Below are 14,738 nucleotides of genomic sequence, written 5' to 3'. Positions count from 1 at the left end.
GGTTAATGTCAATATAGGAAAGCTTGTCTGACACTTGGTTTCATTTGATTAGTTACAGAAGAATAGGCTAAAGTAGTGATTCAGTTAAAGCAGCAGTGACATGTAGTATAGAACTAGGCTAATGAGAATTAAATCCTTCTTTGGTAAGTTTTAATGCTCTCTGTTAACTTTATTAACTGATACAATTTAAGAACATATCCCCTATGCTTTTAGCAAAAATTTTGCCTAATTTTCCCAAAATCTTTTATGTAATATAGTTGAACTACAGGGAAGATGAATACTTTGAGAACATAATTAAAAACTTGAAGTTCAGCCAAAATAAACAGCTAAAGAAGCTCCGAGAAAAGGTGGACAAGGATGAGTATGTATATTCGTTTCTTATATGTTCATTCAGAAAAGGGGCTTTGTCCCTCATAGTTGGGTTAAGAAAAAGAAGTCGATTTAAAATAATGTTAAAAAAGTACAATGTCTGTCAATGGAGTGAGTACCTCCAAGAGCATCTAAGACTATCATAGTAGAGATGGGTCAAAGATTTAAGAAAATTAAAAATTTTTTTATTAAGGTGTCCTCAGGCTACCCCCATTTCTTTGGTTTCCTCTCATTTACTGCCTATTTCCTCTACTCTGTGGACAAGTTTCTCAAGAACCCCTTAGCCTAGGTAACCCAGAGCTCTTTCAAGCCTTCTGTGAGACTGTTATCTGTTTGTGGACAAGTTTCTCAAGAACACCCTAGCCTGGGGTGCCTGGGTGGCTCAGTCATTAAGCATCTGCCTTCTGCTCAGGTCATGATCCCTGGGTCCTGGGGTCGAGCCCTGCGTCAGGCTCCCTGCTCGGCGGGAAGCCTGTTTCTCCCTCTCCCACTCCCCCTGCTTGTGTTCCCTCTCTGGCTGTCGATCTCTCTCTGTGTGTCAAATAAATAAAATCTTAAAAAAAAAAACACCTTAGCCTAAGTAACCCAGAGCTCCTGCAAGCCTTCTGTGAGGCCGCACCTGCAATACTGAGAATGGTCTTGCACCCCCAGCCCCACCTGTTTTCCATGGGCCAGTCATCCCACAGCCCCATCCCCTTCCTAGACTGCTCCTTGTAACACCATCAACCTTGTGGCAGCCAAATAGATCATGGGAGTCGCCTTCAAATGCTCTTCATCTCTGCTTATTAGTGGCATTCGTACTTCATATTAACATTAACATTAGTTTAGTCTTGAGTTTTCAACTAAATGGGTGTGGCTAATATATTTATCAACGTGTGTTTGTGCACTTAGATCCCTAAAGCTGCTTATGTTGACTTTTTCTTGCTAGGCTCTTAACTCCTGGAGAACAGGGGCTATCCTTCCTTTTGACTGTTCAGCACAGTGCTGAACACATAGAAGGTTTTTCAGTTAAAACCGAATGAATGAATGAATGAATGAGCAAATGAAAAATAAACATACTACCTTGATTTGCATGGTAACAGACAAAATAATGCCAGTGAGGTGCTTGAAACCAATGCACTCATGTGCTCATTTATTCTTTCATTTATTCATTTATTAAACTACTATTCTAGAACACTGACTAAGTCCAGGTGTTACTGGGAACTAGGAGAATCGAAGGTGGACCTTGGTTATATTATATTACATTACAAGATCAGAGGGTAAGAAAGATATGATATAATAAACCCTACCACCAGAACGGAAATGTTGTGTCAGGAAAGGTACAAAGTGATAGTGGACTGTTTGATGGCAGGCTGTTCTGTTCCCAGTTAAACCAAGTACAGGTTGGACAAAATTCCTAAATGACAATGCCAATACATTTTAATCCCTACAGAACATTTGAATCCGTCAGGTACCCTGAAAGAGAGACTGATTTCTTTTGCTCACCTCAGGGTTTATACTGCAGCAAATGTTGTATTGTCTGGTGCTAGAAACAGGGCTGCAAAGGCTGGAGAATGTTGTGCCCTAGCTAGCAAAGAAGGAAGAAGAATGGGTGCATATGGTTTGTGTTATAATCAGTTGTGAAAACCTATTTCTAGAAACCCACAAAAAGTCACCAAAAAGAATATGCAGTGGGTAAATTTATAATCTGAGAAGTTTCTTACAAGTCTGAAGATTTTCATTTCTTTAAAAATACATATGCTCACAATTCATAATTGTCAGTACCGTGTAAAATATCTACAGAGAAATATTGTCAGGTGGTGTTTCTGAAAATAGCTAATATAACCTGCACCCATATGACACCAGAAGACTGTTTCATAATTTTAAAAATAGTTGCTGAATTATTACTTGATGTTTTCTTTTGAAGTTAATGCAGCCCAAAGTTCTGTAATCATTTTGTAATACAGTTTGCATTTTTCATTCCCTTTCATCATATGTGTTGATTTTCTCCTGAGTCCTCTTCCCTTACAATAATCACAAGTGAAAGCTGTGTACAATATTTTTTTTTTTGAAGATTTTATTTATTTATTTGAGACAGAGAGAATGAGAGAGAGAGAGCACATGAGAGGGGGGGAGGGTCAGAGGGAGAAGCAGGCTCCCTGCTGAGCAGGGAGCCCGACGCGGGACTCGATCCAGGGACTCCAGGATCATGACCTGAGCCGAAGGCAGTCGCTTAACCAACTGAGCCACCCAGGCGCCCTGTGTACAATATTTTTTTAAAGATTTTATTTATTTATTTGAATGAGAGAGAGAGCACGAGCAGGGGGAGCAGGAGAGGGAGAGGGAGAAGCAGATTCCCCACTGAGCAGGGAGCCCGATGTGGGGCTTGATCCTAGGACCTGGAGATCAGGACCTGAGCCTAAGGCAGATGTTTAACCAAGTGAGCCACCCAGGTGCCCTTACAATATTTTAATGAATGTTTCATCGGTAGCATGCATAGCTCACTAGAACCTTTTGCGCCCTTCCCATGAGCTTCTTGATAGTCAATCACAAGTGCAGTATGTCTTCTAAGGTCTTCTGTGCCATGCCAGCCTAGTTTCTTTTTCTTCTCCTTCTTCTGCCTGTGTACTGAGTACAACGGTTCTAAACTCTGGCTGCACATCAGAGTCACCTGGGGGGCAATAGAAATAGTACTGAGGCCTCAACTTCACAACCTTCACTTGTGATGTACTTGCCTGTGGATGGGGACCCGGATACTGGTATCTTTTTCAGTACCACCCCCCCAACTTCAGGTGAGAACCCCTGAGTTAGTGTTAGCTCCTTTTTATTAATGATACTGTCCATTGTTAATTTTGTGAAATTTTTTTTACAGGGTGAAGCTTTAATTTGGCAGTTTAGCTTTAAAATTTATTTATTATTTTTTAAAGATTTTATTTATTTATTTGACAGAGAGAGCGAGCACAAACAGGGGAGTGGCAGGCAGAGGGAGAAGCAGGCTACCTACTGAGCAAGGAGCCCAATGCGGGACTCGATCCCAGGACTCTGGGATCATGACCTGAGCCAAAGGCAGAGGCTTAACTGACTGAGCCACCCAGGCGCCCCTAAAATTTATTTTTTGTTTTCCCAAATGTTGCAAGCACTTTTGACAATTATCACATCAAATCATTAGGACTGTACAGTTCCTTGTATTTTTTGAGGTTTCTTGTAGTGATTGATGGTTTTGGACCCATTTTGTACCTGGTTAATAGTAAGAAAGTCACTATGTTTTCCTTACTTTTTTATGTAGCACCAAGTTCAAATCCTCACTGTGTCTGTCCAGGCAGAAAACATCTACTATGTCTACTTTGTTCTCGTTGTTTGTAGTTACCTCTCAGAGAATTACATTTTCAGATGCTCAGGTCCTCACTGCCACAGTCTTGCAGGAGAAATAGGTGTCCATACCCACAACTGAGGGGACAGAGATGAGAAAAACTATTGATTATGTAGGGTTTGCACTGTAGGGTATTGTAGAGAAATGATGTATTAAATTTTCAAGGCAGCAATTAATTTAAATTAATTCAGTCAGTTATCCAAATAATAAACTTCTGGACCTTTTTTTTCCCTCACTGAGCAAACTCGTGTGCTTCTTGGCATCTTCTACCATCGTTATGACCACTGAATATTTGCACCTGGCCCAGATTCATTTGCTGAGCTTCAAACCCAAATGTCTAGCTACCTATGAAACATCTCTATGTAGGTGTTCCATTGACCCTACAAACACAGCATTTGCCATTTTGGGCAAAAATTGATCATCTTTCTCCCTATATCCTCATATTTCCCCATATTTTCATCAACTTTCACCTTATTGCTATCAAGACAGAAATCAGGAACTCATCATTCTAGACTGATCCCTCTCTCTCATCCCTGACATTTGACAGTGATATCTACTTCAAATCCCCATTCACAAAAAAAAGTTTATGCCCACCAGCTGCTAATTAAATATTATATAGGTATTGTGAGGGGATCTGCAGCTTATCATCTCCATGATCACTGACTAAATTCAGACATGTCTCATTGTTCACCAGAATTATTACAAATTTTTTCCTAATCTTATCACCAGTCATCTTACTTTCCTTCAGCTTATTCTCCATACTATGGCCCTAGAGATTTTTTTTATTTTTTATTTTTATTTATTTTTTTAGTAGTCCCATTATATATATTTATTGAGATATAATTTAAAATTTTTTTCTCCAGCTTTAATGAGATACAGTTGTCACACAACACTGTGCAAGTTTAAGGTGTACAATGTGTTGATCTGATACATTTATATATTGCAAAATGATTACCGCCGTGACATTAGCTAACACTTCATCCTGTCACATGATTGTTTGTTTTTTGTGGTGTGCATAATAATAGAGTTACAGTTCTGTGTCTTTGGATGAATTTATACATCCAGGTTACTGCCATCCTAATTACAACATGAAACATCCCCATCCCAATGTTTGTTTAGCACCTCTTTCCACTCAATTCCACCACATGGGCACTTCTGTGTCTTTTTTCTTTCACGGAGATATTTTTCAAATGCATCCATGTTGTGCAGATCTTGTATCTGTCTCTTGTATGGGAATCATTGCAAATCATTATAATGTCTGACCTTTTGTGTCTAGCTTCTCTTGTTAAGTTCTTTGTGGAGATGAAGAACCAAAAGAATTAGCAGTGATGCTTATGGAAAGAATTTGAGATTCCATAATGGACAAAGGGAGTAAATGTTAGGATCTTGGCAGTAGCCAAAATGGACTATTGTGTGGCCAACAGAATGGTCTGGGAGAGCCTTAAAATTGGAGCATGTGCTGAGTTGGAAGGAAGGTATCGGGTGATCTGTATAAACCAGGGAAGCAGGGTAGGCACCATCAGGGGGTGCTGGAGGTGCATCCATGTTTCTCTTGGAAGAGCTGGTCTTGACTTCCACCCCAGCTAATTGCTGTTGTTTAACTTTCTTGAGTTTTGCTCTATGAGTCTTGAACCAAACCTGTGGTACCGTGGGATGTATCTTCAGTTTTGAGGCCATTTCTTTCTGAAGGCTGGGAGCGGGGTAGGGGTTCTTGCTGAACAAGAATTCCAGATCTGCCAGTTATTACTCAGTGAACATTGTTCGTTTCCTTTGGGAATGCTTCTGGTGCTTTCCTTTAGGAAGGTCCCCTGCGCCTGACATCCTGAGATCTAGATGTGTTCGCATGCTCTGGTCCTGTGTCAAGCCTAGAGATTTGTTTTAAAGACACAGATTGAGTCTTGTTATATCCTGATGAAAACCTTTCAGGATATCCATGTTGTCGGCCCCATGAAACAGGTACAAAGCTCTGCATTCCTCCCACCAGCTCTCCAGAATTCCCTTAGATTCACCCTATCCCCACCCCCAGCATTACCCAAAGCTCCAGCCATAGGAATTATTTTAAGTGATTGCTCCATCTTTTCTTCCTCCTTGTCCCTTACCTCAGACCACCCTTTCTGCCCTTGTTCATCTAACAGAAACCTATACATTGTTGGACTCAACTGGAATGTTACTTCCTTATTCTTAACACCCCATTGCATTTTTCTCTTCACCTTGTGCCGGCACTAGCCCTTGTTAAAAGCAGAAAACCATGTATTTGTGTCACCAGAGCTTGAACACTGAGGAACAGAATGTAGACCCTTCCTCAGTGTTCATGGGGTTCAAAAATGTTACAATAGCCAGTTTGTGATCATGCTAATGAAATTGACTTGGCTGCTAAGGTAAAGATTATCGCATCCCGCCATTTCGCCATCATGGTTGGTGAAGTTATGCAACAGCTCTCTGCTATTCTCCTTGTTTAAGAGATTCAAAAAATTGAGAAAGTCAGGAAGTCTGTATGTGATATACCTGATTTAATCATTTCACTAAAACGGCCTCCTGCCCATTTGAGCAGCTGACAACTGCAAAGGGCAGGGATTTAAATTTAAAAAGCTTGGTTCTTGTGGTTTCTGAGTGCCTAGTGTTTCGAAAATTATCTCAAACATTATGTTCTCTGGGTTTTTGGTGCCAGTTTGTAAAGAATTTCAAATATGTCATATTATCAGATAATAATAGTGCTAAATTGAGAATATAATATCCATTGGCAAAATTACTTAGATATGATCTATAATGATTTACTTCCAGTAACATGATTATTCACTTAGAGTCAAAAGAATAAACAAAACTCTAAAAAGAAAAAAATGCACAAGAATAATAACAAAAAAAGAATTCATTTTCTTGTTTTTTATTTTATTATTATTATTTTTTTAAGATTTTTATTTATTTGACAGAGAGAGATACAGCGAGAGAGGGAACACAAGCAGAGGGAGTGGGAGAGGGAGAAGCAGGCTTCCCGCTGAGCAGGGGGCCCGATGTGGGGCTCGATGCCAGGACCCTGGGATCATGACCTGAGCCGAAGGCAGACGCTTAACGACTGAGCCACCCAGGCGCCCCTCTTGTTTTTTAGACTTGATGTTATTCTGTTCGTTTTCTGGGACAGAACTTTCTGTGATATCATTGTGATGTGGCAGTGTTTGTAAATCATGACCACTGAGCCATGGAGTTACTTACCGTAAACTACAAAGACTTATTTCATTGCTGTATCTTTCCCACTGTTATGCATCAAAATAAAAACAGAGACATTGACAGGAACCAGTTCAATAAGCATTTTATTGAGCGGCTATGCTAAGCACTGTAAAGGATGCAGAGGAATAAAATGTGGCCCTACATCCAGGAGCTCACCATCTAGGGCAAGAAGCAAGTGAGTAACAATTAAATCTGATAAAAGGCAGAGTTTGGTTGGTGCTATTAACAAAGAAACAAAGTGCTAGGACAGCATCTTTTTTTTTTTTAAGATTTTATCTTTATTTGAGACAGCACAAGCAGAGGGAGAAGCAGACTCCTGGCTGAGCAAGGAGCCCAATAGGGGACTCGGTCCCAGGACCCTGGGATCATGACCTGAGCCGAAGGCAGACGCTTAACCGACTGAGCCACCCAGGCATCCCTAGGACAGCACATTTTTTAAAACGACAGTTAAACCTTTACTTATTAGTGAAACATTCTCTGGAAGCAACATGTCAGCATTTATTTATTTATTTATTTTTAAGATTTTATTTATTTATTTGAGAGAGTGAGAAAGCGAGAGACAGAGCAGGAGCTGAGGGGGAGGGGGTACAGGGAGAGAGAGAAGCAGACTCCCCGCTGAGCAAGGACCTGAGCCGAAGGCAGATGCTTAACCAACTGAGCCACCCAGGCGCCCCAACATGTCAACATTTAAATTAATATGGATGAGACCAGAGGAGCCTCTAGAATTAAAACAAAACAGAATGGTTGGTTCATTTATCTTCCCCTTTATTTCTTCAAGCCTGCTGTTTTTTTCTGATCTGAGCTAATTGGGTGGCAGCACTCCCCCAAACAAGCAGTTGGCCCCCCGAGGCTGGCAGCCCAACAGCTGTAGCTCTCTGTGGTTTTTCCTGAAAGGCCGACACCACCAAAAACGACAAGGAGGTTGGCACCCTGTGAAGTGACACTGTAGTTTTGCCACTGCAGTGAGTCATGAACTCTCTCAGTGTCCTGGTGCTGCCATTTACTACCTGTGGCCTTTTAAAAGTCATGTAGTTTCCTTATTTATAACATGAGCGGGGTGATTTAGACTGTATAACATCTCTAAGGTTCTTTCCAGCATTAAAATTCTATGGCCCTAACTGTGAAGGTTGATAAGAGCCAAACAGTTTTCCTCCTTGGCTTCTACACATCAAGTGACTCAAGAGAAAAGGAACATACTTTCCAGAGGTAGAGACGTACCTCACTTCTTTATAAAATATCCCTTCTGGGGGCGCCTGGGTGGCTCAGTCAGTTAAGCGTCTGCCTTCAGCTCAGGTCATGATCCCGGGATCCTGGGATCGAGTCCCACGTCAGACTCCCTGCTCAGTGCGGAGCCTGTTTCCTCTCCCTCTGCCTGCCACTCCCCCTGCTTGTGCTCTCTCTCTCTCTCACAAATAAATAAAATCTTTAAAAAATAAATAAATAAATAAATAAATAAATAATACCAAAAAAATATCCCCTCTGATGCTTCCCCTTCACTGTATTATTTCTAGAGTCAGTCTTCTTTCTCATGAAGTCCTGTATCAGTGAACTTGGTTATCCCAAGAAAAACAGTATGGAGGGCTATTATATTATGTATGTGGGCATTATATGTATTATGGAAATTATATATGGGTAAATGAGGTGGTACAGAGGTGGCGTTGATAGGAACTGTCCAGGGTGGGTATGCAGAGTGCTGGAGACTTGAGACACAAATGAATCTCCATGAGCATAGATATGTGGGGAAGATTTACAAAAAAGATTATTTGGCTCATCAAGTATTACTGAGCCAGAAAGACAGAATAACCGCTAGAGCAAACTTGGACAAATCATTCTACTTCCCCATGGCAGTATCAGCCTTGGAATGCTCATGTTCTACACATGTTGTAATAGATTAAAATTTTAGATTTCCAATCTTTTATGCTCCCATTAAACTGACAGGCTTTGTGCTTTTACAGTGTGTTTTGGGACCATAAGCAAAACACATTTTAGCAGTAAAAACATTCCTGCTTTTTTTTTTTAATTAAGTTTTTTTGTTTTAATTCCAGTATAGTTAACATATAGTGTTATATTCGTTTCAGGTTGTACAATATAGTGATTCAACCATTCTGTACATAGTGCTCATCGTGATAGGGGTAAAACATTTCTGCTTTTTTTTTTTTAAAGATTTTATTTATTTATTTATTTGAGAGAGAAAGAGAGCATGAGCTGGGGGAGAAGGAAAAGGAGACTCCCCACTGAGCAGGGAGCCCGATGCGGGTCTCAATCCCAGGACCCCAGGGTCATGACCTGAGCCAAAGGCAGATGCTTAACCGACTGAGCCACCCAGGTGCCCCCATTTCTGCTTTTTTAATTAGCATCCAAAGAAGGTTTGGTTTTGTTTTGTTTTTATAGGGGAAGGGGAAATAGAGAGGGCAATTAAATAATTTAAAGATTGAAGTTTTAAACTCGGAGAATTTTGCAAAAGAATTCTGGAACCTTTACACTAGCGCACCATCTTGAGGGGATGATGTTCAGTTGTGCATGGTTCTTGGTGGCCATGGCTCTCTACAGCCTGCGTGGCAGCAGTGCTTCACCTCGGCCTAGTGCCTTCCCCCCTCCCACAGTCCCAGGATGAGAGGGTCATCTCTCTTGGAGGACCCATTGAGTGCCTCTCATGTTCCCAGCACTGTTCTAAGCCCTAGAGATACAACTGAGAACACAGCATGAAATAAACAAGTGAGACTATATCAAACCAAAGAGTTTCTGCACAGCAAAGGAAATAATGAACAGAATGAAAAAGCAACCTATGAAGTGGGAGAAAATAGGGCAAATCATATTTCTGGTAAGATGTTAATCTCCAAAACATATAGGGAACTTCTAAAACTCAATAACGAAAAAAGCAATAAGGCAATTTAAAAATGGGCTAAGGCCTTGAATAGACATTTCTCCAAAGAAGACATACAAATGGCCAACAGACACATGAAAAGATGCTCAACATCACTACTCATCAGGGAAAGGCAGGTCAAAATCACAGTGAGCTAACATATCACTGCTGTCAGTATGATCATGATAAAACAAACAAAAAAGACAAGTATTGGTAAAGGATGTGGAGAAATTGGAGCCCTTGCACACCATTGGTAGGAATGCAAAATGGTGCAGTTGCTATGGAAAACAGTATGGAGTTTCCTCAAAAAATTAGAATAGAACTACTGTATGACCCAGCAAGCCCCCTTCTAAATATATATCCAAAAGAATTGAAATCAGGATCTCTAAGGGATATTTGCCCTCCCATGTTTATTACACCATTCATAACAGCTAAGATGTGGAAACAACTTGTTTCCATTGACAGATGAATGAATAAAGAAAAGGTGGTATATGCGAACAATGGGATACCATTTAGCCTTTAAAGAGAAGGAGATTCTGTAATATACAACAACATGGATGAACATGAGGACATTATGCCAAGTGAAATGAGCCAGACAGAGAAAAACAAATACTGCATGATTCCACTTATATGAGGTATCTAAAATAGCTAAATTCATAAAATAAAAGAATGGAATTGTGATTACCAGGGACTGGAGGAGAGAGCAGTTACTAATCAGCAGGTATAAAGTTTAAGTTAAGCAAGATCAATAACCTCTAGAGACCTTCTGTACAGCATTGTATCTACAGTTTACAATAATGTATACTTCAATGTGGTAAAATGTGTTAAAAAGATAGACCTTCTGGTACGTGTTCTTACTATAATTTTTAAAAAAAGAACATCACTGCCTTCATGGACTTACTGTCTAATGAGCTAGACAGACAATAATGTCAAGTTATATCATTGCTAAGGGTTATATGGGATGGAAGAAGTTTCAGTTCTTTCCTGAAAGATCCCAAGATTATTCTAAATCAGGAAAAAAGTCACCAAAAGAAAATTCTGACAGGGGTGCCTGGGTGGCTCAGTCGTTAAGCATCTACCTTCAGCTCGGGTCGTTGTCCCATGGTCCTGGGATCGAGCCCCGCATCGCTCTCCCTGCACAGTGGGAAGCCTGCTTCTCCCTCTCCCACTCTCCCTGCTTGTGTTCCTTCTCTCGCTGTGTCTCTCTCTGTCAAATAAATAAATAAAATCTTTTTTAAAAAAAAAAAGAAAATTCTGACAGAAGTGATCCACCCACCCATATATTTCCCAGTTTGGGAATTTCTCTGAATTTGGTATATCACACAAGTGAAGGTGCCATACATCTGTGCATATAAATGTCCAAGATTGTGCCTTGTTGCCAAACTTAGAACCACATGCAATTGGTTGACTTCTAGGAAGAAAACCAGGTTAGTGATTTCTGTTGCATTTGGTTGAAAGAGAAGTGGATTCTCCCAATGTCATGTCAGAATAGGAGTCAGAGTACTTCAGTTATGTTAACAACTGTTATGCAACAACAATGAATAGTTTAATGGGACTCTTTGGTCCTACTGTGCTTTTATCTTTGGGTAAAAAATACTGCCCTTTTACAGAACAGTGGAAAGAGATTGTGCTTTGCAGTCAGGTTAGGGATGGGGGGATGGTGGAACGTCGGAATTAGACAGAGTGGGTGGCCCTGGGTTAAGATTCTTGCTCTGCCACTTACTGTGTAAATTTCGACAACCTGCATAATATCTCTGAGCATCAGTGATTCCTTTATAAACTGAGGAAAATAACATCTATTTTTGCCTTACCGGGTTGTTGCATTATATATCATATAATGTGCCTGTCATATAACTTAGGTGCTCATTAAATAGTAGCTGTTGTTTTAGTCTGGTCATGATGGGTCTTCTAGAAAGACTTCATGTAGTGTAGGCGTTGCATACTGAAGTGTATTAGGGTAAGGGGGAAACGTAAGTGTGAGGCAATTTTATTTTTTATTTATTTATTTATTAACATATAATGTATTATTTGTTTCAGGGGTACAGGTCTTTGATTCATCAGTCTTATACAATTCATAGCGCTCACCATAGTACATACCCTCCCCAGTGTCCGTCACCCAGCCACCCCAACCCTCCCACCCCCCTGTACTTCAGCAACCCTCAGTTTGTTTCCTGAGATTAAGAGTCTCTTACGGTTTGTCTCCCTTTCTGGTTTCATCTTGTTTCATTTTTCCTTCCCGTCCCCTATGATCCTTTCTCTTGTTTCTCAAATTCCTTATATCAGTGAGATCATATGATAATTGTCTTTCTCTGATTGACTTAGTTCGCTTAGCATAATACCCTCTAGTTCCATCCATGTCATTGCAAATGGCAAGATTTCATTTTTTGATGGCTGCATAATATTCCATTGTGTACATATACCACATTTTCTTTATCCATTCATCTGTTGATGGACATCTAGGCTCTTTTGTGAGGCAATTTTAAAAGGAGCACTTTCAAAGGGGCAGTCCAAGATGGAGGCATAGGAAGATCCTGAACTCACCTCCTTTCATGGACACACTGAATCTACAGCTACATATAGAACAATTCCCTCTGATAAAGACCTGGAAACTAGCTGGATAGTTTCTTCATGACAAACAGTAAAAGGCCCAAATTGAGATGGGTGGGAGAGGCAGATAGGTAGTCTTGCCAGAAACCCATCCCTGGTACGGTGACCCACAATCAGGAGGGATTTCATAAATTTAGAGCTTCCTCCTGAGGAGTGAGGAGTTTGTTCCCCACCTCAGGCACCCCAACCCATGAGACCTGCAATGGAGAGATATTGCCTGTGAAAACTAATGGGATTCAAATCCAAGAGATGCAAAAGGGTGGAGGGAATGGAGATAACTCTCTTAAAGGGCTCACCTGCAGACTCAATTCACTCCAGAGACCAGTACAAAAGTAGCAGTTTGAAAAGGGCCTAGACTATATGTGAAGGAAATTCATTTGCTAATCTTAACGCATCTGTCAGAGGGCATTGGCCTGTTGGGACTCTGTGGGGACAGAGGTGGGGGTGGGTACTAGTTTTGCTCTCTCTACCTTGATAGCATATGCAAGAGTGCCTCACTCTGTGCTATTCTGCTGCCTTGCTGAAACCAGTGAGTGCACGCAGGAAACACAGAGGTGTTCCTTAATTAACTGGCTCTGGTGGCCAAGGGGCTTGTGTTCCTGGATTCCATAGGACTGTAACAATTTGAGAGGTGGTTTTTGGCAGGCAAGCACCCCCAGGGCACTACACAGACAGCAGGTTGAAACACACCTCCAGTATTTCTGTAAAAAGACCTATTTACTTGTCGTGGAGCTTCAGTCTGAGGGGCAGATTTCAAGTTTGCCACAAATCTAGAGACTATGGAGGTGCTCTCAGAGAATGTAGGCTGGGGGACACCATCTTTGTGCTCTCCCTCGGCCTCACTACATCTCCCCAGTACCTCCCAAAAAGGAGCTTATACATTCTTCTGAAGTACCAATTTTTATAACTATAACCCAGAGACACTTGCAGATCACTTGATCTGGAGGCCAGCAGCGTTTATGATTGTAGTCCCTCAAAACTGTATATAGTTGCACGCTTCAGATATTGCTGCCTGAGGGCCTTCCAATCAACCTGAAACTGTGTACTAAATGAGATTCCGCCCTTTGGAGCACTGACAAGTCTTGGCACACCATCAACAACTGGGACCTATAACAAATAAATCAGGTTGCTTTGACAATTGCAAAGCTTGAGAGGCAACAAAGACCTAGGGCAAAGTTGAAAGATAAGGTTCCTCTCCTACACAAGACCACTCCTTCAACAGTTTTTTGCCTAATACATAGAAACAAGCAAGAGTCAAACAAAATGAGAAATCAGAGGAATATGTTCCAAATGAAAGAGCAAGTTAAAACCTCAGGAAAAAAATTATAGTGAAATGGAGATAACTAACTTATCTGATAAGGAGTTAAAAATAATGGTCTTAAAGATGTGACCAAACTCAGGAGAGAAATGGAGGTGAAAGACCTGTACACGAAAAAAACATGGATGACAGAAATTGAAGAAGACACAAATAAATGGAAGGATATTCCATACTCCTGGATTGGAAGAATTAATAATGTTAAGATGTCCATATTACCAAAGCAATCTACAGGTTCAACGCAATCCTTATCAAAATTCCAAAGGTATTTTTCACAGAAACAGAACAAGATCCTAAAGTTTGTATAGAAAACACAAAAGATCCCAAATCACCAAAGCAATCTTGAGAGAGAAGATAAAAGCTGGAGGCATCATGCTCCCTAATATCTAACTATATTACAAAGGTGTAGTAATAAAAAAAAAAGTATGGTATTGGCCCAAGAACAGATACATAGATCAATGGAACAACAGGGAGCCCAGAAATAAATCCACACATATATGGTAGTTAATATATGACAGAAGAGGCAAGAATATACTGGGAAGCATAATCTCTTCAATAAATTGTGTTGGGAAAACTGAATGGCCACATGCAAAAGAATAAAACTAGAGAAATATACCATACACAAAAATTACCTCAAAATAGATTAAAGACTTGAATGTAGGACCTGAAACACTTAAAATTCCTAGAAGAAAACCTAGGCAGTAAGCTCCTTGCCATTGGTCTTGGGAATGATTTTCTTGGATCTGACTCCAAAAGCAAAGACAACAAAAGCAAAAATAAACAGTGGGACTACATCAAATTAAAAGCTTCTGCAAAGGAAACCATTAACTCAACAAAAAGTCACCTACTGAATGGGGGAATATATTTGCAAATCATATATGCAATAAGAGGTTAATATCCAAAATACACACACACACACACATATATACCACAATCCAATTAAAAAATGGGCAGAGGATCTGAATAAACATTTTTCCAAAGAAGACCTACAAGATGGCTAACAGGCACATGAA

At 40.4% G+C, this 14,738-nt stretch overlaps 1 protein-coding gene and 1 pseudogene across 1 annotated transcript in view; one reads left to right on the top strand and one right to left on the bottom strand.

Moving 5' to 3' along the window:
• MME (membrane metalloendopeptidase) overlaps positions 1–14,738 on the top strand; it is a 97,405-nt gene that overhangs the window by 56,621 nt on the left and 26,046 nt on the right. The window contains exon 16 of the mRNA XM_032409190.1: positions 258–361. Within this exon, the coding sequence (XP_032265081.1) occupies positions 258–361 (104 nt within the window). The remainder of the gene's footprint in view (positions 1–257; positions 362–14,738) is intronic.
• Positions 5,051–5,539, bottom strand: LOC116635202 (annotated as a pseudogene).

Source organism: Phoca vitulina, unplaced genomic scaffold (assembly GCF_004348235.1).
Source record: "Phoca vitulina isolate PV1807 unplaced genomic scaffold, GSC_HSeal_1.0 scaffold10, whole genome shotgun sequence".
NCBI classification, from domain to species: domain Eukaryota; kingdom Metazoa; phylum Chordata; class Mammalia; order Carnivora; family Phocidae; genus Phoca; species Phoca vitulina.
This window is presented reverse-complemented; position numbering and strand designations above follow the sequence as displayed.